The sequence below is a fragment of the Eumetopias jubatus genome, unplaced genomic scaffold, assembly GCF_037043125.1.
Source record: "Eumetopias jubatus isolate StellerSeaLion01/CBP00866 unplaced genomic scaffold, mEumJub1_p1.0 scaffold_5, whole genome shotgun sequence".
NCBI classification, from domain to species: domain Eukaryota; kingdom Metazoa; phylum Chordata; class Mammalia; order Carnivora; family Otariidae; genus Eumetopias; species Eumetopias jubatus.
This window is the reverse complement of record NW_028274811.1, coordinates 9,688,720-9,716,043: the sequence shown is the minus strand read 5'-3', so window position 1 is coordinate 9,716,043 and position 27,324 is coordinate 9,688,720. Positions and strand designations below refer to the sequence as shown.

At 38.7% G+C, this 27,324-nt stretch overlaps 1 protein-coding gene across 1 annotated transcript in view; it reads right to left on the bottom strand.

Moving 5' to 3' along the window:
• Positions 1–3,774: 3,774 nt before the first annotated feature.
• Positions 3,775–27,324, bottom strand: part of YTHDC2 (YTH N6-methyladenosine RNA binding protein C2) — an 84,047-nt gene continuing 60,497 nt past the window's right edge. The window contains exons 25-30 of the mRNA XM_028093023.2: positions 19,295–19,587; positions 13,859–14,036; positions 8,034–8,237; positions 7,093–7,275; positions 5,814–5,900; positions 3,775–5,710 (exon numbers count right to left, since the gene is read on the bottom strand). Coding sequence (XP_027948824.1) covers positions 5,820–5,900; positions 7,093–7,275; positions 8,034–8,237; positions 13,859–14,036; positions 19,295–19,587 — 939 coding nt within the window. The 3' untranslated portion in view covers positions 3,775–5,710; positions 5,814–5,819. The remainder of the gene's footprint in view (positions 5,711–5,813; positions 5,901–7,092; positions 7,276–8,033; positions 8,238–13,858; positions 14,037–19,294; positions 19,588–27,324) is intronic.

The following is a 27,324-nucleotide window of genomic DNA, read 5'->3' as shown; positions in this document are numbered from 1 at the left end:
GAGAAGTGGGCTTCCCGTGGAGCAGGGATGTGGGGCTCGATCCCAGGACTCCAGGATCATGACCTGAGCCGAAGGCAGATGCTTAACTGACTGAAGCACCCAGGCATCCCAATGGATTTAATTTTAAAATGGTCAGATCACTCGGAGAAGACACTTCACCAAAGAGGATAAATGGGTGACTGCTATACACTGAATGGTTGTGTTGCCTTCCACCATGTGAAGACACAAGAAGCCAGCAGTTTGCAATTGAGAAGAGCCTTCTCCCAGAACCTGACCATGTCAACACCCTGATCTTGGACTTTCAGACTCCAGAGCTGTGAGAAACAAATTTCTGTGGTGTGTAAGCCACACCGTCTGTGTTACTTTGTTACAGCAGCCCGAACAGATTGAGTGGCATAATAAGCACATGAAAATCTGTTCAACATTAGGAGCCATTAGAGAGATACAACCTAAGACCATGATCAGATACTATTGCACATCTTAAAAATGATAAAAACAAAAGATATTGACAATAGAATGGTTAAAATCAAAAACACAGGAAACAACAAATGTTGGCGAAGATGTGGAGAAAAAGGAACCCTTATGCACTGTTGGTGGGAATGCAAACTGGTGCAGCCACTGTGGAAAACAGTATAGAGGTACCTCAAAAAAATTAAAAATAGAACTACCCTATGATCCAGTAATTGCACGACTGGGTATTTAACCAAAAAATACAAAAACACTAATTCAAAGGGACATCACCCCATATTTATTGCAGCATTAGCCAAATCATGGAAGCAGCCCAAGTGTCCGTCCAATGATTGACGAATGGGTAAAGATGAAGTGGCATATATATTATATATACAATGGAATATTATTCAGACATAAAAAAGAATGAAATCTTGCCATTTGCAACAACATGGATAGAGCTAGAGTATAATGCCCAAAAAAGAAGCCAGAGAAAGACAAATACCATATGATCTCACTCATATATGGAATTTAAGAAATAAGACAAATAAGCAAAGGAAAAAGAGAAAAACCAAGAAATAGACTCTTAACTATAGAAAACAAACTTACCAGCAGGGAAGTGGTGGGGGATGGGGGAAATAGGTGATGGGGATTAAGGAAGTATCATGATGAAAAAAATAAAAAGAAATGAAGAGAGGTTATGAACACATCTTTCTTAGGTATATTGGATTACCTCTAGCAGGTGTCTCAATTTAAACTTACCGATTACCGTGTATTTATATTTACGAAGTTACTGCACCAAATATGACAAAATAACATGCAGAAGAGGCACTTTGTAGTAATACTTATATTATTCTTCAGTGGAATTTAGCAACAATTTCATAAAATTGATGTGTATTTTCAACTTAAAGAGCAAAAAAAGATACTGACCATAGTAAGTGCTGTCAAGTACACGGAGCAACTGGAACTCTAAAGCGTTGCTGGTAGGAATGCAAACAGGTACAGCCACTCTGGACGATAGTTTGGCAGTTTCTTATAAAACACACTTACCATCATTGAATCGGCAATCCTGGCCCTAGGTATTTTCTCAACAAACAGAGACGTATTTCCACACGAAAACCTGTGCACCAATGGTTAGCTGGTCTATATATAATCACACGTGTGTAATTGACAGGTAAATGGCTTCCAAAAAATGTGGCACATTCTATACAATGGAATAGTACTTGGCAGGAATAGGAAATGAACTTTGATAGATACAGCTTGGCTCAATCTCAAAGGCATTATGCTGAGTGGCAGAAGCCAGTCCCACAAGGTTACATACTGTAAGATTCGGCCTGTATGTTCTCAAAAGGAGAAAACTAGAATGTCAGAGAACAGATCATCCATGGCTGGACAGCATGAGTGAGGAGAGGAAGCTGTTACTACAAAGGGATGGTATGAGGACGTTTTGGGGGTGATGGAACCATATTCTGAGGTGAAAGTTCCATAAATCTGTGTTGGTGTCAAAATTCAGAGCTGCACATTTTTAAAAAAGTTGGCTTTACTGTATGTCACTTCTATGTCACAGGAAACCTAACACTACATGGTGACAACCAGTTGGCCAAACAGATATTCTGGGAAGAGCCTTCTAGGCAGAGTCAACAGCTCACACCCGTCTCTGTGCTAGAACAGGCCTAGGATATTCAAGGAACAGTGGGAAGGCCGGCGTGGCTAGAGTGGAGTAAGCAGAGGACAGATCATGTCACGTTGGTGCCATTGTAAGGAGTTTGGCTCCTGAGAGAAATGGGGAGCCACTGCAGGGTTTTGAGCAGCCGAGTAATGCAAATTGTTTTTAAAGGATCATGGGTTTCTCTGTGGGAGGAGGAGGTCGAAGAGGGAAGGCATCTTAGGAAGCAATTTCAGTAACCCAGGTGAGGAGGACTGTGGCTCAGTCCAGAGTGGTTGTGACAGAGGAGGGGAGAAACAGTCGGAGTTTAGGTCTATTTTGAAGGTAGACTCAAGAAAATTTTCTGCTGGATGAGATTAAGTGAAGGAAAGATGTCAAGGATGACTGCAAGTTTTCTGGCCTTGAGCAACCGCAAGGGGTATTTTTTTAAATGTAACTAAAGAAGATTGATCCATTTTTCACTAAGACTTTATCTTGAGGATGTAACTAAACTGTCACTACCTCCCCACCACAACCTGAAGAAGGGTTAGTACAGTGAATGTTATAAAGCAGATATGAACAGTTTGAAGGACTGGAGCCAACATTAACTGACAAACAACTTCCATCTAAATTATCATAAAAATGTTTAAGTAAAAAGAAAAGGGGGGACGGGAAGGGGGCCATGGGGGTTTCAGATTGAACAAGGTCCTCCCATTTCATCGAATACGTTCAGTCCTGGATAGAGCACACCAGAAGGGAAACGGGATTACTATAATACACAACTGCCACTACTGCACAAGGCACACGCCTGCGTTCCAAGCCCATCCCCCATGCCCCGTGCGTAAAGGGCAGCCACTGAAGAGGGAGCAGCTTTCGGTGGAGCAGGTTGTAGGAAAGAACAGTAGTTCCATTTTCAGTATGCAGTGTTTGTGATTTTATGAGACAGCCAAGTGGAAATTTCACTCTTGGCTGCAAAGACCGAGGCACGTGCAGGGGCCTTGGGCAGAAATGAGTGCACTGTGTGGTGAGCCTCTGCGTGAAGAGGAGCTGCGGAAAGTTCTGGAGCACACTGAGCACGTGTGCTGCAGGAAGCTCACAGACTGAAACACGTCGTCACCGTTCAGGGGCAGGATGTGTGCCCCGGTGTTGATTCAGGGGTGAAGCTCATTTGACTTGGTCCTCCAGACTTTCCCTACTGCAGGAAATAAAGCTTTATATATGGTGAAGAAAGAGTCTCTGAGGACAAAGTCTTAGATGAATCAGTCTTTTCCTAAAGTAAACATTTGAGATTATGCTCTCCTCGATGCCAAGCTTTGCTGTAATTGGAAGAGTGAGGCTGGGGTGTGCAGTGGATACAGGGGCACGTTACCAAGATGCAGTGTCCTGACGGAGAACACATTCAAAAGATTTCATACTGAACACGTCTTGAGCTTTTTTTCCATCCCCTTATGGTAATAAGGCAAATTTTTTCAAGGAGGAGACACTGATATGAAATCATCACCTTCTATACCAATTTAGTATTCTTCAAGGTGTTTGAAATTCACTAATATTTCAACGGATATTGTTGATCATTGTTACCTTAGCCCTATTATAGACTGTCAGAAATAACAAGATCTAGATATTTTAACAGAATTTCATTTAATAAGTATATTTAAAGCTCATCTCTTCCAAAAACAGCATTTTAATTACATTCAAATTGTGTTCATTTTAAATATCAACAAACATCATTTACATTCAGAGCTAGATATTAGAAAACAGAAGGAAATTAAAATAAGTTTTATTTTTTTAAAAGTCCTCACTTCCAAATTTAGAACACCGTAAACTGCTAAATATATACCTCAACAAAATGTATACATTATCAGAAAAAACACAAGTTGCTCTAATAGGAAAAGAACTGTAATACACATACAGCAGAACCTAATTCACATAGGCTCAATTTACAGGTATATCTCTCAAAGTATAAAACAAACAAACAAACAACCAGTAACTACAAATATAGGCGAAAATCACAGCTGCCATTTTAAACTACTGTGCCAACATACAATGCTTTCCAAGAGAAAGAAGGGTTCTCAAGATCTTATGCGGACCCATGACTTTTCACTTCTTTGTTCTCAAATGCAGAAGCAAAAAACTCAGGAGTTGTATTCTTGTCTTTAAATCAGACTCGGGTTGGTTTTTCTTCACATAGCAATAACCCAAATATATCATGAGAAGTGCTATCAAAGCTGCTCTATTTAGAGCTCAGTAGCCCAGACACTTCTTTCATTTTCCCTGTACCTTTATTTCCCTTCAAAAAGCTTCTGGGGAACCTTTACAGACAGTGGTGGTAAAGAAATCAAATAATCCCGAGATGACAAAGATACAGGTGAGTTGGCACTAACACAGGTTTATAAAAAATTACCTCCCATTTATTAAACCATAAATGCAAAAAAATAAGAAATCCAAAAATGTAAGTAGGATGAAAAGTACTAGAAAACAAATAGAAAGCATTTAAAATTGCAGTGTTGTGGGCTTTAGTTTGAAAAACATACACCAACCAAGCTCTCACTAACTGTTGGGCACTTTTCTTTAACACGTTTAATTTGTTTCCATTTTTAACTTGTCTAAATCAAGTTTCTCTAGCCAAAACGAAGAGCGCATAATTACTGTGCTCACGTAAGAGAGGTGTGAAGGTTGTAACGCGGGAGGAAGGGAGGGGTATGGCACACACCGAGTTAAGAGGCAGAACCAGGAATAAGACTAAGCACTAAATCTGATCTGATCAAAGACAGGGAGGGAGGAACCCTGATTTCCTTCAGATCTTACTGTACTTCATAATCAAAGAAAAAGACATCTCTCCTTTTTTTCTTAATGTATCTCAGGTTTAAAATGGCAGAATGATGGGGCGCCTGGGTGGCTCAGTCATTAAACGTCTGCCTTCATCTCGGGTCATGCTCCCAGGGTCCTGGGATCGAGCCCCGCATCGGGCTCCCTGCTCAGCGGGATGCTTCTCCCTTTCCCACTCCCCCTGCTTGTGTTCCCTCTCTCGCTGTCTCTCTCTCTCTGCCAAATAAATAAAATCTTAAAAAAAAATAAATAAATAAAAAATAAAGTAAAATGGCAGAAGGAATAGTCCTTAATCAGCACACACTATTTTCAAAGGGGGCATTTTTAGAATTGGGTTGTTTGCTTCTTCTCTAACAACAAATTTTAAGAGCTGACTGTTCTAAAATGGTGCTCAGATACATTCAGGCCTTTCTTAAAAGGAAACAATTTACTTTGCATTAAAAAAAAAACAAACCCTCAATAAGAGTTGTAAGTCTGTGTCTTCAACAAATGAAATGTTTAACTTCAAATTAAGTATGTTTCAAATAACTGCTGTTGTGCCAAATAATGAAACCACTACTATTTTATTCAATTACAAACATATAAATAACCAACATTACATAATCATTTTTTACGATCACTATAAAAATTTAAATCACCCTTTTCTCCTTTATATGAAGATGGTGGGTCTTAAGTGACACTCTCAACCAGAAAAGCCCATTCACTCGTAACACTCATCTCCACCTCAGTTCTTAGAAGTCAGTGTGTTCGGTGGTTTTAAATAGGTACGATGTTCTTCTGTAGCTCAGAGCTCTGAAAGACCAAAAAAAAAAAAAAAAAAAAAAGATAGATAATTTGAAAGATGTCCTTAGTGATCACAAATACTGCCAGAATTCAAGGTCAAGGAGAGTATAACCTGAGTTCAGTCAGTTGCAGTTTTGTCTCCCAGTGGAAGGCGTTCCCATAACTGCAGCAACTGTTCACCAACCTGAGGCTCTAGTTCCTAGATGAAGCAGAAGTCAGAATAAACATGAAAGGAACCGGATTGAGTTTCTTAAAGCACCAAAACCTATGCTGATAAAAATGTAAGAAAAGTCCACTTAATTTCATTTTTCTACCAGAACATGATAAAATCACATTGCTCTGATTCTCTGCGTTCAGGTTTGTGAAGTTCAATTCCAGACTTCAAGATTATAGTTAGCCTGCGAATATAGCAACAATTGTGACAAGATGGTAATTTCCATGGAGTTCTCCTGGAACTTCTATCTGTAAATAATGAATTTCATTTTTAAAGGAGATTTACCAACAGCACTCAGCTTCAGCTTTCAAAGGTTTACTATGAAACCTAGCATATTAGATGTCTGGGGGCTTTAATGAAATAATCGAGAGTATATGATATTCTTATCTTAGGAATTAGACTTACTTCAAAATCATTATAGAATAAAAATTAAAATATTCTGATACAACTTATAAGAATGTCATTTATAGTCCTCCTGTGACATGATGTGCATTTAAAAAGAACCCGAACACTTTTCATATGTTCGGGTGAGTCACATGGGTTAAACAAACAATTAGCTGTGAAACCTTAGAATATTTTCTCCTATTTCTCCTGACTAAAACTGGCCTAATAACTCAATATGCATTAAATTAAATTACTTCATATAAAGCGGCTAGCACCATGGTCCATATATAGGGTAACTCCCATCCCCTTAACTAGTTCAAAATGCACGTCAGCAGCATGACAGAGGCCAAGCAAACGTAACAGAAATAAAACAAGCCACAAAAATATAAAAAGGCTGTTATTTATGTTACATAATTAGTTAAGGCACAAAGAAGTCAGATACTATTGTTATCCTTAGACTTCAGTGAAATTACTTCAGAATTACGCTCAGTTTTGAGCTTATCTTCCATTAGTAAGACAAAAACAGGAGCCTCCATGAAGTAACTTATGAAAGATTTTATATGTATGTAATGACAGAGAGAAGCCAAAGTTGCAAACTGTTAAAAAGCCATGAGCTCTGTCAAACACCTGCAAGCAGGTTTTCACCAGCTCCTCCACAAATCGGAACCACCATCTCCCGTGTGCATATGGAACCTACATTCTGTACTCTTCCATTCCCTCCTCAAACCACCAAATAACAGCGAAACAAAACAAAAAGAAAAGCAGAAGACAAATATTAAATGCCACTGTATACCTGCCCATCTCTGCTGATCTGGACTTTCTTGTTGTCATTCCAGGGATTGAGTAAGTGGTGAGCAAACTGAAAGGGAAGACTTTCCTTCCGGACCCACTCCACCTTAAATACTCCTCCCAGTCCAGCTGAGCCCCAGTCCTGGCTCTTCTCCCTTCCTATCTCAGAAGACATCCTAGAAAATCCCTGTGGGTAAAATGAGGGCAAGGGGAAAGGTGAGGATGATATTAAAATTGTCTGAATTCAATTTATCTGCGAAAGCTCTGAGGTTTTTTAAATTTTAAGGTAAAAATGTAATATAAAAATGATACCTCACAAAAACAAAAATAAGTTACTTACTGTTTTTTCTAAAAAGATGTATTAGCAAATCTTAGAGGGAAGACCAATTCCAGCCTTCTAACATAATTTCAATATGAACAGATACTTTCTAAATAATGTATTAACAGCCCTAAACCCATACTTTTTCCATGATAAACAGATACAATCTAACCTGTAAGTTTTTACTTCCAAAAATTATAATAATATCAAATAATAAATTCCTTAGTTTCTAAATTCAGATAGACATCAAGTCAAGAGGAGTTAAGAAACACACTCAGATTCTAGATTATCAATTCTAACTTCCTTGCCTACTTAAATAAACATTTTACCAAAAAGTCAAGCTTCTCATTACTCTTAATCCACCTGAGAAATAGTAAATCTAAAGTTGTCCTCAGAAGGAGAAATGGCTCATCTAGAGAGGTTCTGGTGAGATGAGGAAAACAATGGGATCCCTAGAGTCATTACCTTCAAGAGGTAACACTACATCCCTCATGCTCAGTCAAGAGAGATGCGTTCTTGCATCCCGAAACAATAAAAAGCCAGGGTGGTTTTTGGCCTTTGTTTTAATCTGTGTGGTCTAACCTGCAGCCAGAACAACCCCATTTTACTGGTTCAAGATGGCTCACCTGGAAATGTCCCGATCCTTGAACAGAAAATACCAAGTAAACCATGCTGCTTTCCCAAAAGGCTTGATTTAACTTCCGCTCATTACTAGGGGTTGTAGACCAGATACCCTTCTGTTGAGAAATTTCAAGGTTTCTCAAATTGCTACTCTTCATTATGAAGTATCGAGTAGGCATGTTTGGTCTTGGTGAAGGAGATTTTGAGCCCTATAAAAGAATGCATAAGTTCTTGAAAGGCAATTTGACCTTTCGAAATCAATAGGCTCTGTTAAATAACATCTTCATAAACATATAAACCAAATTATTTTACCAAATATTCAACAAATGCAAATAGTTCCATCATGCCTGAAAAGCTACATAAGAATCAATCAAAATGAGGTTAAAGAGCCAAAACCAAGCACTCATTTTCAAGAGCATTCAAAATCCCTTATCAACAAAGGATCCTGGAATACAAACTTTGATTTATGCTCCAAATGTACTTTCAGAAAATATTTTAATAAACTTCAAAGGCTGAAAACAAAACAAAAATTGCTCCAGCTTACCGCCTGGATACAGTTTCCAGGCAACAGTGCTAGGAAGGGAAACAAACAGAACCCCAGTCTCTCTGAACTGCAGAGATGGAGCCTGGAGTCGAGAGACCCAGGTAGTCAGAGTTTGCATGGCAGCGTGCTGGACAGAAGAGCGTTGCACAGACATAGAGTTTCCGAGGAACTGCAGAAGGGTCCCCACAAGTTTCTGACTACGTACTGACCTGCATACGAAGTGAGAAAACATGACCTAATGCTAGGGAAAGATCCAGAGGAAAGCAGTAGACTAAACCATTCCCAGAGCTCACGCAGGGTTGGGAGTATTCCACATTATCCCCAGCCAGGATGGAAAGAACTGTTAATACAGAGGGCATTAGCCCACAGAAGGCTCACACCTTGGTATTGAAACTAAATCAGTACTAGAATAAAAACTGCTCTGGACCTGCCCTAACGCTGCGTTCCAAAAGCAAATCTCGACAAGATTAAACTGATTGCAACTAACTTAGCTATGTACCAGAATGATGTCTGACAGTACTTAAAGGAATACAACAAAAATCTAGCAGCCAAACAAAACTATAAGGATGCAAAGAAACAGGAGAATATGACCCATAACCAGGACAAAAAATGAACAAACAGGGAAAGATTCAGATCTGACAGATGATGGAATTAGGAGACAAGAACAGCAGGGCAGCTATTATAAATACATGCTCTGTGTTCAAGAAGGTAAAGTGAACTTGAACATGCCTTTTGAAATGAGCAATGGAAGGTATTTTTTTAAAGACCCAAAGGGTGCTCCAGAGATGAAAATATGATACTCACAGTGAAAAATACAGTAGAAAGAATACACAGCCGATGAGACACTACAAATTAAAAACCTCAGTGAACTTATAGACATAGCCAGAGAGGCCATCACAAATGAAACAGAGACAAAAACAACTGAAAAAAATGAAGAAAGCTTCAGCAACTTGTGGAATAGTATCGACACTTGCGTCTCAAAAGTCCCAAAAAGGAGGGTAAGTGGTGAGATTAAAAAAAGAAATGTGAAGAAATAATGGTCCTAAATTTTCCAAAATCAATGCAAACTATAAATACATAGGTTAAATAAGAACTACAAAGAGTAACATACCAAAATCAAATTGCTGAAAACCAGTGATAAAAAGAAAATCTTAAAAGCAGCTAGAGGAAAAAAAATACATTATATACAGGAAAATAAAAATAAGAATGACAGTAAACCTCCCTCAGAAACTGTAAACGAGAAGATAATGGAATGACATCTTTGCATAAATTAAAGAAAACCACTGTCAACCTAGAATTATATACACAGTAAAATTATCTTCCAAAAATAAAAGTGAAAGGGTGCCTGGGTGGCTCAGTTGGTTAAGCGACTGCCTTCGGCTCAGGTCATGATCTCAGGGTCCTGGGATCGAGCCCCACATCGGGCTCCCTGCTCGGCAGGAAGCCTGCTTCTCCCTTTCCCACTCCCCCTGCTTGTGTTCCCTCTCTCGCTGTCTCTCTCTGTATCAAATAAATAAATAAAATCTTTTAAAAAAATAAATAAATAAAAGTGAAAAAGGTTTTCCAGACAAAAGCTTAAAGACTTCCATTTCCAGAATATCTGTACTAAAGGAAATGTTAAAAAGGTTTCCAGATAGAAGTGTATGATCCAAGATAGAAATTCACATCAACACAAAAGAATAAACAACACAAAAAATGGTAAATATTGAATAAATATAAAAGACACTTTTCTGACTTTTGGGAAAAGATAATTTACTATGAAGTAAAAAATACTACACTGTGGCATTTTTAACGTATGTAGAAATAAAATGTATGAGGCCAGTAACACAAAGGACTGAGGGGTAAAATAAAAACATACTGTTACAAGCTTCTCAAACTATACCCAAAGTGCATAATATTGATTCGAGATACACCAAGGAAAGCTAAAACATTTAAGAAAAAAAATCGCATCAATTCTAGGCTTCTCTTCCAAAAAACCTTAAGTGGAAAGAAGACTTCCCAACTAATTTTATGAGGCCAGCATTACCCTGATACTAAAGCCATACAAAAACAACACAAGAAAAGAGAACTACATAATATCCCTCCCTCATGAACAAAGATCCCAAACTTAACAGAAGTTTTGACTAAGCAAAACCAAATCCAATATTTAAAACAATAATCATCGTGACCAAGTGAGGCATAAACATTACAAAAACAGTCAATGACATCCACTTTATTAATAGAAGAAAAAAAGAATTCTGTTATCATTTCAGTAGATGCAAAAAAAAAAAGCACTGAACATAATTCAACATTTATTCCTAATAAATCCTCTCAGCAAAGTGCATCCAAAAGGAAATATCCCACAGTTATGTAATCATAAATGGTGACAGGTTTAACTGGGGGCTAGCTTTCCCTCTAAGGTCAAGGCAAAGATGTCTGCTCTCAACACTTTTTATTAAACATTTTACTGGAGGTTCTAATCAGAGAGAATAGGCAAGAAAAGAAATAAACAGAATCAATACTAGAGAGGAAAAAAGCAAAACGACTTTTATTAACAGATGAAATGATTATGCATGTAGAGAATCCTGAGAAATCTACATAAAAAGCTAACCATTAATAAATGAAATAAGATCGTGGCATATTGGGTAAATATACAAAAGTCAAATGTATTTCTATATGCTAGCCATGAACAGCTAGAAATTAAAAATTTAAAGAACAGCATCAAAAATGTAAAATACTTAGAGATCAAATTAACAAAAACTATGTAATACCTGAACTCTGAAATTACAAAACACTCTTGTGAAAAATTAAAGAATATCAAAAATGCAGATGTATACCATGCTTATGGATTAGGAAACTAAAACCTGTTGTCCGTTTTCTTCAAACTGACCTACAGAATCAATGCAATTCCACTTGATACCAAAAAATGTTTCTTAAGAAACTGACAAGCATTTTCTAAAGTTTATATGAAAGAATACTGGAACACCTAGAATACCAAAACAATTTTAAAAAAGAACAGAGTTGGAGAAAAAAATCAACTGGTTTCAAGACTTAGTATAAAGCTACTATAAACAACTCACTGTAGCAGAGGCAAAACAGAGAGGTATAAAGATCAATGCAACAGAATAGAGTCCAATAAGTAGATCACATTATTTACGGTCAATTGATTTTTGACAAAGGTGCCAAGATATTCAAAGGAAAAGGTAATCTTTTCAACAAATGGTGCTAGAACAACTGTATAGGCAAATGCCAAAATATGGCCCGTGACCCACTCATACTATAAACAAAACTTAAAACAGAACATCTAGCTAAATGTAAGAGCTCTCACTACAACATTTCTAGAAGAAAATATTGGAGAAAATCTTTGTAATCTTGAGTTAAACAAAAATTTCTCTTTTTTAAAGATTTATTTATTTGAGAGAGTGAGCACGCTCATGTGCACGTGTCAGTGGGGAAAGGGGCAGAGGGAGAGAATCTTCAAGCAAACTCCCCATTGAGAGTGGAGCCCCATGGGGGAGGGGTGTCTCAATCTCAAGACCATGAGATCATGACCTGAGCCAAAACCAAGAGTCGGATGCTCGACTAAGCCATCCTGGGACCCCAGAGTTAAACAAAGACTTCTTAGAACACAAAAAATATGAACCATAAGAGAAAAAGATGGAAAAAAATAGCTACAATGGACTTCATCAAAATTAAAAACACTGCTCCTTCAAAAGTCACTTGTTAAGAAAATGAATATGCAGGCACAGACTATTAGAAAAAGTTGCAAAGCATATATAATTAAGATCTGTATCTAGAATACATTTTTTAAAATCTTACCATTAAATAAAAAAGACAAACAACCAATAAACAACCAAAAAAAAGTTGAGCAAAAATTTGAACAGATACCTCACACCAAAGAAAATTCAGGAACAGCAAATAAGCACATGAAGAGAAGCTCAACATCAGTAGTCATTGGGGAAACACAAATTAAAACTACAATGGGGTATCACTATGTACCCATCAGAACGGCTAACATTAAAGAGATGAATAATGTCAAGTAATGTCAAGAACATGGAGCATTTGGGACCCTCACAGATGATTAAGGGAATGGAAAAAAGCCATTCTGGAAAACAGCTAGATAGTTTCTTCCAAAGTTAAACATGCACTTAACCATACAATCCCACAATTCTACTCCTGGATGTTTACCCAAGAATAGAAACCATACGTACACACACAGACTTGTCCTTGAATATTATAGCAGCTTTATTCGTAACAGCCAAAAAGTGGAAACAATCCAAATGTCCAACCGGTGAATGGATAAACATTCCATGGTATTACCCATACTATCCAGCAATAGAAAGTAATGAACTAATAATACACTGAATAATTTGGATGAATTTCAAAAGTGAAATAAGCCAGTCACAAAAAACTACATACATATGATTCCGCTTAGAGCAAATTGCAGAAAAGGCAAAACTCTAGGGGGACAGGGAGCAGTCCAGCCGCCATCAGGACCCAGAGTTGGTGGGAATGTCCTGCGTGTGGCTGTGCTATGTTTATATAATTATATACATTTGTCAAAACTCACTGAATTGCACAGTTTAAACTGGTGAATTTTACTGTGTATATACCTAAATAAAGATATTTAAAAATAAAACACCCTAAAACCTAAGACTGCAAATCCACAAAAAAACATTTATTTTCCTCTTATTTAACAAGAGTGTTTCAGCGGACATTTTCCCCAGAACACAACATATAGCTAAATAACCCTAATCAAATACTTACTCAGTACCAACAACACAGGAAATTAAAAGTAAACATACTCTAAACATTTGAAATCAGTATTACAAATTTTTTAAAAGATACATAGTTCTCAATTCCCTACCAGCATTTCCTATCTTCCTAACCCCACCCTATCTTTTTAATATAACCACTGAATTGGAAAAATCAATTAGTATTCAAAGAAACCACTGTTTGTAATTCTGAAATTACAAACCTAAACTAGTTTGAGATCATCTTGTAACTTAAAAAAAGGTTCTAACAATACAGAAAGGAAATGGTGGATGGCTGAGTTACGTGCCATCAGTAAACGATCTGTTAGTTTTAAAATATCCCAAGATGGGGATAACTAGAAATCTCTGGCAAGCAGGAAAAACTAAAAAATTTGTGCAAGGTGTCTCAAGTCTGCCAGATTCAATTTATATCAAGAACAAAGACCACGATTAGTAACCGAAAGTAGAATTGTTTTGTCATTTTGCTTCAATATGTAACATGAAATGTGCTAGCAATCTGTTCCTTGCTACATCAACTTGTAAGATACTCTACCTTTCCCAAGGATGGAGGGGAAGGACTAGCACAAGGACTTGGGTAGCTACTGCTGTCTGTAGATTTCACAGAAGATTGATCCGATCGGTCATCGGTGCTTCGTTTAGGATGTAAAATTCCTCTATCTTTGTATTTCTGAGGTGGGTGCAGCGCTGGAGATGGAGACTTCATCAATACTCTTGAGTGGAAAGGAGGAAATAAAGATCAGTGACACACAAGTTCATAATATAAAGCAGATTCCATTTCAAACCAAAGTTCCAGTGGCATTATGATATATGGAGTAATATCTAAGAAGGGAATTTCGTTCCCTTCTCACACTTAGAAGTTAAAAACATGAGATATTAGGGTGCCTCTACACAAACAATAGGTAAAAATATATTTTTAACAATCTACAGAAATTCTTCACTTAATGTTAACAAATACTCAAAGTATTATTTCCCTTACGAAATTCCTAACCTCTTGTATGATGCTATTGGAGAGGTCTTTAACATTATATAATTATTTTAATACAACTATGCTAATAGCCCTTACTAGAATATCACCCACTCTACTTCCCTTCCACCTTCACAGAGTATCTTAGAGCCAAGTAAAATATATTTTAAAAGCATACTAAAAAATTATGGTATGATAAAGTATTAAAATACTGCTGGACTAGAGTCAGGAGAGAAGACTTCTAGGAAAGTACTAAATTTGCAACTCAGGTATGTGATTCTGGGCAAGTCTCTTAACTTATCTGAGCTTTAATTTACTTATGTGTTAAATAAAAGGATTATACTAGATAAACCATAAGGTTCTTCTATTCTAAAATTCTGTGAATAAATGCAGCAAAGCTGGCAGCCGTGTATTTTATAATTTTTCTACAAGTATAGGTCTGTGGATTAACCAGACATTAAAAAACAAAAAAGGCGGGGCGCCTGGGTGGCTCAGTTGGTTAAGCGACTGCCTTCAGCTCAGGTCATGATCCTAGAGTCCCGGATCGAGTCCCGCATCGGGCTCCCTGCTCAGCAGTGAGCCGGCTTCTCCCTCGGACCCTCCCCCCTTTCATGGTCTATCTCATTCTCTCTCTCAAATAAATAAATAAAGTCTTTAAAAAAAAAAAAAAAGGCATTGAGTACTTCCTGAAGACATGCAATACAAAGTTCACAGCACTACCTATAAAATACACTTGCCAAAATATTGGCTCTAATCAAGCCCTGAGAGCTAACTACCAGTTTAGACAAAATACACATGGTATGGCAACAAAGAAGGCCAAGAAGAAACAGACAAATCCAGAACATGGTATACCTCACAGTACCACCAACCCACTTTCTTCAAAAGAAGTCCACAGAGGCGGGGCCTGGGTAGCCCAGTCGGATGAGCATCTGCCTTCTGCTCAGGTCATGATCCCGAGGTCCTGGGATTGAACCCCATGTCGGATTCCCCACTTGGTGGGGAGTCTGACTGTCCCTCTCCCTTTGCCCCTCCCCCCGACGTTCATGCTCTCTCTGGCTCTCTCTCTCAAATAAATAAGTAAAATCTTCAATAAAAAGAGTTGGGGTGCCTGGATGGCTCAGTCGTTAAGCGTCTGCCTTCGGCTCAGGTCGTGATCCCAGGGTCCTGGGATCGAGCCCCGCATCGGGCTCCCTGCTCAGCAGGAAGCCTGCTTCTCCCTCTCCCACTCCCCCTGCTTGTGTTCCTGCTCTCACTCTCTCTCTCTCTCTGTCAAATGAATAAATAAAATCTTTAAAAAATAAATAAATAAAAAAATAAAGTTAACAGAGGAACTACTACAGATCACAAGACACTCAAGAAACATGACACCCCGATACAATGCATGTGTCCCCCCTGGATGCTAATTCAAATAAATGTGTATATAGTATGAGAACTGAGGAAATGATCATTTTTACTGGGATTAATAATTGGATTTTGATTATATAGGAAAATTTCCTCTTTTTTTTTTAAGTAGGCTTCACAACCAGTATGGAGCCCCACATGGGGCTTGAACTCACAACCCTGAGATCAAGACCTGAACCAAGATCAAGAGTCAGATGCTTAACCGACTGAGCCACCCGGGTGCCCCAAAATTCCTCTATTTTTAAGAGATGCATATTTAAATATGGAAGGTAAAATGACATGATGTGTGGGATTTACTTTGAAATATGTAAACCAAAAAAGAAAGCCAAGAGCAAACAAAAGAAAATTTGGTTAGATACAGCAAGCAGGTGAAAATCTTGGTAACTACTGAATGCGGGGTATGGAGCTCATTATGGCATATCATTGAGTTTGCTGTGTCTAACAATATTTATAAAAGACACGTTTAAAACAAAAAAGAATGTGTTCAGTAATTCATAAACTTCCAAACACTCTTACAATATAATTACTCTTCCTTCAAGATAAGTTAAAATAGCTTATCCCCAGGAGTCACTTCTCTCTTTTTTTTAAGATTTTATTTATTTGACAGAGAGAGAGACAGGAGAGAGGGAACACAAGCAGGGGGAGTAGGAGAGGGAGAAGCAGGCTTCCCACCGAGCAGGGAGCCCGATGCAGGGCTCGATCCCAGGACCCGGGGACCATGACCTGAGCCAACAAAGGCAGACGCTTAACAACTAAGCCACCCAGGCACCCCAGGAGTCACTTCTCTTTCAATAACTTAGATCCAGGATTATTTGTTTCACAAATGAATAAAATAGGTGAAGCCTAAAGATATTAAAAAAAGACTTTATAATGAATGAACATCTGAATCATTAACAACCTGCTAAGAAGTGTAAAAAACAACCTTTCAGGGGTTTTTTCTCTTGCGAATTGATGTTCAAAGCATTCTGTAAATTCGACCCCCCTAAAATCCCAGCTCTTACCCAGTTCTTACCCTGGCACCTCGGTGACGTGAAAATTAGGTGACAGAACTTAATGAGGGTAAACCCTTATTACAATAAAAATGTGTTTTCCTATCTACCTTTTGATTTTCAAACTGATCTTTTAACCTGAGCCCCATTCTAGCTTCTCTCTCTTATATTTGGCTTCCCTGGAAAATTTCATTCAGATGGAAACAAAGCCTTCCGTGAGGCCCCCCACCTAAATTTTCATTTAAGAAGTCCTGATATGGAATTCATTTTCTCTCATTTCTCTCATAGAAAAGATGCACTTGTCCTCTGCCATCAAATTATTTAGAAAATGACAAGCAAAAAACACATTGGTATGATTTAAGATGGAACATGGGCAATTTCTATTACTTTAATAGTTTCTTACCACTACTTTAAAATAGTTTCAATAAAATGTTTTTATTAAAAGAATAGTAAATATAGTAAAAAAGTATATTACATATAGAGTAAAGAGTAAATATATCTTACCATTACAGAGTGAAAACTCTAACTATAAATACTTTCTCTCCAAGAAGTAATCTCACAAAGACTGTTAATTTCTCCCTCCAAAAACAAATCTTCCCAAGCATCCTCATTCTATTCCCCACCAAATCCACCAACTCCAGGCCCTATCTATTAATATTACCAAAAGTCTGAAGGCAGATGAAATTCCAGATCTCACTGTTCAACAGGTAAGAAAATGAAGAGTGCCAGGCTACAACTTGTAAGGAAATGGAAATGCTTGATTCCAGTATCACAGGTGAAAAACTAAATTTGTAAGAGAATATCTGAATTATAACTAATATTACATTTTATAATTTTGATTTTCTTAACTTTATTAAATTTCTAACTTTTATTAAATAAGCATTTATTACTTTAAAAGGAAGCTTTTTTCCAAAAATGTGTGTGTGCGCGTATGTGAGTATGTGCGCACACACATATACATTTGCATTTATACACACAGACACATACACATACTCACAACACACAGAGTCTCTATGAGCCTAACAGGTTTTTATAGACGGGCCTAGGAATAACATTACCACATAACAACTTCTATAGAAATCTATCCCCACATCCTAAACCATTGTTCAAGTAAGTTTTTAGAACAATCTTTTCAAAAGGTGGGTAGTGTCTAAGAAGAAAATGCGCCTTTTACTCTTCTATTGCCCAGCAGGGCCTACATCAGAGATAAACATTCAGGAACACACATTATGAGAAGATTTTCTTGGCAAATGACTGAATTATTCCTCAAGTGTAATATCTGAAGAACTTGGAAACCAGTATGGATTACTCCCCTTTAACAGAAGGCTGACCTGATGAAGCCATATGCTTCATTCAAATATGCAAATCTGACCAAAAGAAGACACTAACAGCCCCATCTGATCCTTAAAAAACAGTAAACATCACGTATCTTTAATGTTTTCCCTGTTTCTATTTTCAATTTTTTAACAATGAAATCTTACCACACAGACTTTCTACCAATATTGCCAAAACTAGCATCACAGACAAGAATATTGTTTTTTTCATCAATTATAAGAGGGTAAAAAAAAGTCTTAACTGATACAGAGAAACTTAAATTTGATTCTAACAAATGTTCTTACACAACAAATATTTTTGAATCATGGCCAATGATTCATTATAACCACTATTTATAATCAAAATACATTTTTGGATAAATAATTCAATATAAGGGCTTTCTTATTATTAATAATCATATAGTAAATAAAAATATCATATCTAATTGTTAAATGCTGGAAAGAAAAGAAGAATTTGGCTAAAGTGTAACAGATTTTGCCATTACAGTAAATTTGTTTACTTATTATATGCCTTCCCTGGATAAAAGATAAACTCTCTGAAGGAAGAGATCTTGTCTGTTTGGTACACTGCTATATCTCTTATAAGCACCAAGAATAACACACGTTTAATATGTCACTGAATAAATGAATGAATAATTGATCTCCTGGAGGAATACTAGTCAGCAATATTGATACTTAAGTAAGACTTGTGAGGAGGTTGTTCTTTTAAATGGCCACAGCCCATACTTCTTGCTGTAGGATATGTGGGAAAGGTATTACTTGACACATACCAATGAAAATATATAATTTTAAAATATTGGTAGCTTTTTAACAGACCCTAAATTTGTGAATTCTTGAAATTAAACATTTTGAGTTCTTCCTGATAAAAAAAAAATTGCCTTATTAAATGACTTATAGATACCAGTAGCTTAAAATCCTTCATATTATCTTAATATTTGTGAAAAACGTGGGGCACCGGGGTGGCACAGTTGGTTAAATGCCCAACTCTTGGCTTCGGCTCAGGTCATGATCTCAGGGTCATGAGATCGAGCCCTGCTCAGCAAAGAGTCTGCTTAAGACTCTCTCTCTCCCTCTGCCTCTGTCCCTCCCCACCTCAAGTAAATACATAAATCTTAAAAAAAAAAAGGGTAAAAAAACTCTTCCCATTTTATTGTAACCTTTTTGTGTATTTTAGATTATAAGTAATTTTTAAATATTACAAAACCACAATTCTATGATAAATAATTCATTTTCCTGGGGAAAAAAAGTCTCCCGTTTTGCTAAAAATGTTATCAGTTTACCTTTCTGCAGTCGCAGACTCATCCGAAAATTCCGTATCTGCTGAGGTTTTCCTACTGTTATTTGACCTCCAAGACGATGCCAGAGGGAGTTCTTCTGAAGACATAGGCCTTGGCCTCTGGCCTATCCCAGATGGCTGCTGTAGGCATGCAGACTGTTCTTCGGTGCTGAGAACAGCTATGATGGCTCGTGTGGTGGCTTCATCAACTTGAGACCAGGGTTTAGACGGAGCTCTCATTCGGCGTAAGAACAAGCTGTGCCACTTCTGCCGGAGGTGCAACAGCAAACTGGCTGCCTGTAACAGAACGATCGGCCTCCTCAGGTCCAGGAGGCCCAAGCAAGATGGCGAACCTATGTGCAAGACACCCACATACTAGGGAAGGTCTCCAACTGTTTCCAAAGGACACTCTGCAACTGGTCAGGAAGCAGCGTATTTCATTCTTTTTGTTGCCCTAATGAGATAACATTTCTTCTTTACCATATTTGAGGACTAGAGACACAAAATCAAATGACACAGGCCGATGGAAGAGAAGGCAAATCATGTGTGGGTAGAGTGTGATTAGAACTGGAACAGTAACAGCAGAGTCAATAACGAAAAATACATTTAGTTCCCTTCCTATTTTATTTTAGTGCTTGTAGAACATCCACACGATGATCCAGAGGGCAGCTAGACTCGTAAGTGCAGAGAGAGGCCGAAGCTAGAAATACAGACAGACCTGGGAGTCATCCGAGCATAAATGGTTACTAAATCTACACACTGAGGTGAGCTCCCTAGAGATCGTACAGAGACGTGAAAAGAGCACAGGAAAGCCCAGAGTACTGGAGAATATCTAACATTTGAGGCACAAACCCATACAGCAGAGTCAGTGAAAGAACCTAAGAAGGAATGACTTTTTAAGAAAGAAGAATCAGGGAGCAAGATGGCGGAGGAGTAGGAGACCTGGATTTCACCTAGTCTCAGGAATTCAGCTGAATAGGGATCAAACCATTCTGAACACCTACGAACTCAACAGGAGATTGGAGAGGAGAGTAGCAACAACTCTCTGAACAGAGAAGCGACCACTTACTGGAAGGTAGGACGGGCGTAGAAGTGAATCCGAGGCCATATTTGGGAGGATAAACGGTGGGGGAGGGGGCCTCCGCCGGCTGCTTCTGGCAAGTGCTAGAGCACGGAGCACAAAATCGGACCTTTTAGAAGTTGGCTCTGCTGAGGGACGTCGCTGCAGTGGCTAAGCGGGGGGTGGAATCCTCCCAGGACAGTGTGGTCTCAGGACCCTCGGGGTCACAGAAAGACCGGGGGTGCCTGAGTGCGGCAGAGCTCCCAGGGATCGGAGCGGGGAAACCGGCTGCAGAGACGGAGCCGAGGCGTGGGCTCTCAGCTCGGGGTGGCCATAGACTGTGATCCGCGGCCCAGTTGGGCCACTGCTCCTCCAGCAGGGACCCAACAAGCGGCAGAGCTGGTGAGACTCCCCTTCCTCCCCTGGGAGGAGCGGCGCAGGAATGCACCGCAGGGATCTGCTGGGTTTGAAGACTCCACATGGGGTCGGGTGCCAGAGATAGAAACACTCGGTCACAGGCCGGGTGAGCACGGAGGGCGGCCAGAGACCAGGGAGACGGCAGTGACTGCTTTTCTCTGGGGGTGCACTGAGGAGCGGGGCCCCGAGTTCTCGGCTCCTCCGGGTGGAGATTGGGAGGCCACCATTTTCGCCCTGGTCCTCCAAAGCTGTACTGAGAGCTTGCAGGGAACAAAAGCTCCTGAGAGCAAACCGGAGCAGCTTGCTTAGCCCGGACGACAAGGGCGGGGCAATTCAGCCTCCGGAAAAGACATTTGGGAACCACAGCAACAGGCCCCTCCCCCAGAAGATCAGCACGAACAGCCAGCAAGCCAAGACCAAGTTTACCGATCAAGGAGAACGGGAGAACTCCAGCGCTAGGGGAATACTGCACATAGAATTCATGGCTTTTTTCTACCATGATTCATTAATTCATCAAAGTTAATTTTTTTAACTGTTTTTTTTTTTCTTTTTCCCTTTTTCAACCAATATCTTATCAATCCCTTTTCTAAAAAAAACCATTTTTTATTTTTCATTTATAGAGTCATATTTTATCCCTTCATAGTTGGTTACCCTTATTTTTGGCATATATATATATAAGTTGTTCTCTCTTTAAAATTTTGAGATACAGTTTCCTCTAACAGATCAAAATATACCCTAAATCACTAGTGTATGGCTTTGTTCTAGTCTCCTGCCTGATCACATTCTCTCCCTTTTTTCCTTTTTCTTTTTTCAAATCTTCTTTCTTTTTTCAAACGACTTCTTCTCTTATCAATTCCTTTTATAAAATCTTTTATAATTTTCATTTTTACAGTCATATTCCATCCCTTCATTGTATCAACCCTTATTTTGTACATATATGTCTTCCTTTAAAATTTTAGCAGGCACTTTTTTCTAACAGACCAAAATATGCCCAAAAGCTAGTGTGTGGCACTGATCTATGCACTAGCCTGATTATATTTGATCATATTCTGCTTTTTTGTATTGTTCTGTTTTTGTTTTTATCTTTTTTTTTCTTTTTTCTTTCTTTCCCTTTCTTTTCCCCTGCTTTCAGGTCTTTTCTGATTTGTATACAGTATATTTGCTGGGGACGTTGTTAACCTGTTAGCATTTTGTTCTCTCATTCAACTATTCTCCTCTGGACAAAATGATAAGATGAAAAAAATCACCTCAGCAAAAAGAACAAGAAGTAGTACCGTCAGCCAGGGACCTATTCAATATGGACATTAGTAGGATGCCGGACCTAGAGTTCAGAATCATGACTTTAAAGATACTAGCTGGGCTTGAAAAAAGCGTGGAAGTTATTAGAGAAACCCTTTCTGGAGAAATAAAAGAACTAAATTTAACCAAGTCGAAATCAAAAAGGCTATTAATGAGGTGCAATCAAAAATGGGGGCACTGCTAGGATAAATGAGGCAGAAGAGAGAATCAGCGATATTGAAGACCAAATGATGGAAAATAAAGAGGCTGAGAAAAAGAGAGAGAAACAACTACAGGATCACGAGAGCAGAATTCGAGAGATAAGCGATACGATAAGATGAAACAACATTAGAATAATTGGGATCCCAGAAGAAGAAGAAAGAGAGAGAGGGGCAGAAGGAATATTGGAGCAAATTATAGCAGAGAACTTCCCTAATGTGAGGAAGGAAACAGGCATCAAAATCCAGGAGCCACAGAGAACCCCTCTCAAAATCAATAATAATAGGTCAAAACCCCGACATCTAATAGTAAAACTTACGAGTCTCGGAGACAAAGAGAAAATCCTGAAAGCAGCTCGGGAGAAGAGATCTGTAACCTACAATGGTAGAAATATTAGATTGGCAACAGACCTATCCACAGAGACCTGGCAGGCCACAAAGGACTGGCAAGATATCTTCAGAGCACTAAACGAGAAAAATATGCAGCCAAGAATACTCTATCCAGCTAGGCTGTCACTGAAAATAGGAGAGATCAAAAGCTTCCAGGACAAACAAAAACTAAAGGAATTTGCAAACACAAAATCAGCCCTCCAAGAAATATTGAAAGGGGTCCTCTAAGCAAAGTGAGAGCCTAAAAGCAGCATAGATCAGAAGGAACAGAGAAAATATACAGTAACAGTCACCTTACAGGCAATACAATGGCACTAAATTCATACCTTTCAATAGTTACCCTGAATGTAAATGGGCTCAATGCCCCAATCAAAAGACACGGGCTACCAGATTGGATTAAAAAACAAGACCCATCAATATCCTGTCTGCAAGAGACTCGTTTTAGACCCAAAGACACCCCCAGATTGGAAGTGAGGGGGTGGAAAACCATTTACCATGCTAATGAACACCAAAAGAAAGCTGGGGTGGCAATCCTTATATCAGACAAATTAGATTTTAAAACAAAGACTGTAATAAGAAATGAAGAAGGACACTATATCTTACTTAAAGGGTCTATCCAACAAGAAGATCTAACAATTGTAAATATCTATGCCCCTAACACGGGAGCAGCCAATTATATAAGGCAATTAATAACAAAAGCGAAGAAACACATTGACAACAATACAATACTAGTGGGGGACTTTAACACCCCTCTGACTGAAATGAACAGATCATCTAGTAAAAGATCAACAAGGAAATAAAGACTTTAAATGACACACTGGACCAAATGGACTTCACAGACATATTCAGAACATTCCATCCCAAAGCAACGGAATACACATTCTTCTCTAGTGCCCATGGAACATTCTCCAGAATTGATCACATCCTAGGTCACAAATCAGGTCTCAACCGGTACCAAAAGATTGGGATCATTCCCTGCATATTTTCAGACCACAATGCTTTGAAACTAGAACTCAATCACAAGAGGAAAGTCAGAAAGAACTCAAACACATGGAGGCTAAAGATCATCCTGCTAAAGAATGAATGGGTCAATCAGGAAATTAAAGAAGAATTAAAAACACTCATGGAAACAAATGAAAATGAAAGCACAAGTGTTCAAAATCCTTGGGATACAGCAAAGGCACTCCTGAGAGGAAAGTATATAGCAATACAAGCCTTTCCCAAGAAACAAGAAAGGTCTCAAATACACAACCTAACCCTACACCTAAAGGAGCTAGAGAAAGAACAGCAAAGAAAGCCTAAACCCAGCAGGAGAAGAGAAATAATAAAGATCAGAGCAGAAATCAATGAACTAGAAACCAAAAGAACAGTAGAACAGATCAACGAAACTAGGAGCTGGTTCTTTGAAGGAATTAACAAGATTGATAAACCCCTGGCCAGACTTATCAAAAAGAAAAGAGAAATGACCCAAATCAATAAAATCATGAATGAAAGAGGAGAGATCACAACCAACACCAAAGAAATACAAACAATTGTAAGAACATATCATGAGCAACTCTATGCCAGCAAATTAGATAACCTGAAAGAAATGGGTGCATTCTTAGAGATGTATCAACTACCAAAATTGAACCAGGAAGAAATAGAAAACCTGAACAGACCTATAACCACTAAGGAAATTGAAGCAGTCATCAAAAATCTCCCAACAAACAAAAGTCCAGGGCCAGATGGCTTCCCAGGGGAATTCTATCAGACATTTCAAGAAGAATTAATACCTATTCTCCTGAAACTGTTCCAAAAAATTGAAATGGAAGGAAAACTTCCAAACTCATTTTATGAGGCCACCATTACCTTGATCCTAAAACCAGACAAAGACCCCATCAAAAAGGAGAATTACAGACAAATATCCTTGATGAACATGGATGCAAAAATTCTCACCAAAATACTAGCCAATAGGATCCAACAGTACATTAAAAGGATTATTCACCAGGACCAAGTGGGATTTATCCCTGGGCTGCAAGGTTGGTTCAACGTCCGCAAATCAATCAACATGATACAATACATTAACAAAAGAAAGAACAAGAATCATATGATCCTCTGAATAGATGTAGAAAAAGCATTTGACAAAGTACAGCATCCTTTCTTGATCAAAACTCTTCAGAGTATAGGGAGAGAGGGTACCTACCTCAATATCATAAAAGCCATCTATGAAAACCCTACAGCGAATATCATTCTCAATGGGGAAAAGCTGAGAGCTTTTCCCCTAAGGTCAGGAATGCAGCAGGGATGTCCACTATCACCACTGCTATTCAACATAGTATTAGAAGTCCTAGCCACAGCAATCAGACAACAAAAAAGAAATCAAAGGCATCCAAATCGGCAAAGAGGAAGTCAAACTCTCACTCTTTGCAGATGAGAGGATACTTTATGTGGAAAACCCAGAAGACTCCACCCCAAAACTGCTAGAACTCATACAGGAATTCAGTCAAGTAGCAGGACATAAAATCAATGCACAGAAATCACTGGCATTCCTATACACCAACAAGACAGAAGAGAGACAAATCAAGGAGTCAATCCCATTTACAATTGCACCCAAAACCATAAGATACCTAGGAATAAATCTAACCAAAGAGGCAAAGGATGTGTACTCAGAAAACTATAAAATACTCATGAAAGATATTGAAGAAGACACAAAAAAATGGAAAACCTTCCATGCTCATGGATTGGAAGAACAAACATTGTGAAGGTGTCAATGCTACCTAGAGCAATCTCCACATTCAATGAAATCCCTATCAAAATTCCATCCACTTTTTTCAAATAAATGGAACAAATAATCCTAAAATTTGTATGGAACCAGAAGAGACCCCGAATAGCCAGAGGAATCTTGAAAAAGAAAAGCAAAGCTGGCGGCATCACAATTCCGGACTTCCAGCTCTATTACAAAGCTGTCATCATCAAGACAGTATGGTACTGCCACAAAAACAGACATATAGATCAATGGAACAGAATCGAGAGCCCAGAAATGGACCCTCAACTCTATGGTCAACTCATCTTTGACAAAGCAGGCAAGAATGCCCAATGGCAAAAAGACAGTCTCTTCAACAAATGGTGTTGGGAAAATTGGACAGCCACATGCAGAAGAATGACACTGGACCATTTCCTTACACCACACACAAAAACAGACTCCAAATGGTTGAAAGACCTAAACGTGAGACAGGAGTCCATCCAAATCCTAAAGGAGAACACAGGCAGCAACCTCTTCGACCTCAGCCGCAGCAACTTCTTCCTAGAAACATCGCCAAAGGCAAGGGAAGCAAGGGCAAAAATGAACTATTGGGATTTCATCAAGATAAAAAGTTTTTGCACAGCAAAAGAAACAGTTCACAAAACCAAAAGACAACCGACAGAATGGGAGAAAAGACTTGCAAATGACATATCAGATAAAGGGCTAGTATCCAAAATCTATAAAGAACTTATCAAACTCAACACCCAAAGAACAACTAATCCAATCAAGAAATGGGCAGAAGACATGAACAGACATTTTTCCAAAGAAGACATCCAAATGGCCAACAGGCACATGAAAAAGACACATGAAAAAGTGCTCAACATCGCTCGGCATCAGGGAAATCCAAATCAAAACCTCAATGAGATACCACTTCACAGCAGTCAGAATGGCTAAAATTTACAAGTCAGGAAACGACGGATGTTGGCAGAGATGTGGAGAAAGGGGAACCCTCCTATACTGTTGGTGGGAACGCAAGCTGGTGCAACCCCTCTGGAAAACAGTATGGAGGTTCCTCAAAAAGTTGACAATAGAGCTACCATATGATCCAGCAATTGCACTACTGGGTATTTACCCCAAAGATACAAATGTAGGGATCCGAAGGGGTACGTGCACCCTAATGTTTATAGCAGCAATCTCCACAATAGCCAAACTGTGGAATGTGCCAAGATGTCCATTGACAGATGAATGGATAAAGAAGAGGTGGTGTATATACACAATGGACTATTATGCAGCCATCAAAAGGAATGAGATCTTGCCATTTGCAACAACGTGGATGGGACTGGAGGGTGTTATGCTGAGTGAAATAAGTCAATCAGAGAAAGACATGTATCATACGACCTCACTGATTTGAGGAATTCTTAATCTCAGGAAACAAACTGAGTGTTGCTGAGTGGTGGTCGGTGGGAGGGATGGGGTGGCTGGGTGATAGGCATTGGGTAGGGTATGTGCTATGGTGAGCGCTGTGAATTGTGTAAGACTGTTGAATCACAGATCTGTACTTCTGAAACAAATAATGCAACATATGTTAAGAAAAAAGAAAAAGAAGAAGATAGCAGGAGGGGAAGAATGAAGGGGAGTAAGTCGGACGGGGAGACGAACCATGAGAGACGATGGACTCTGAAAAACAAACTGAGGGTTCTAGAGGGGAGGATGGTAGGGGGATGGGTTAGCCTGGTGATGGGTATTAAAGAGGGCACATATTGAATGGAGCACTGGGTGTTATGCACAAACAATGAATCATGGAACACTACATCAAAAACTAATGATGTAATGTATGGTGATTAACATAACAATAAAAAGAGAAGAATCAGGAAAGATTAATGTCATACTAACTTGTGACAAAGAAGTTGGGACAGGGGTGAGGAGGAAAAATGGGGAAGGGCAGAATT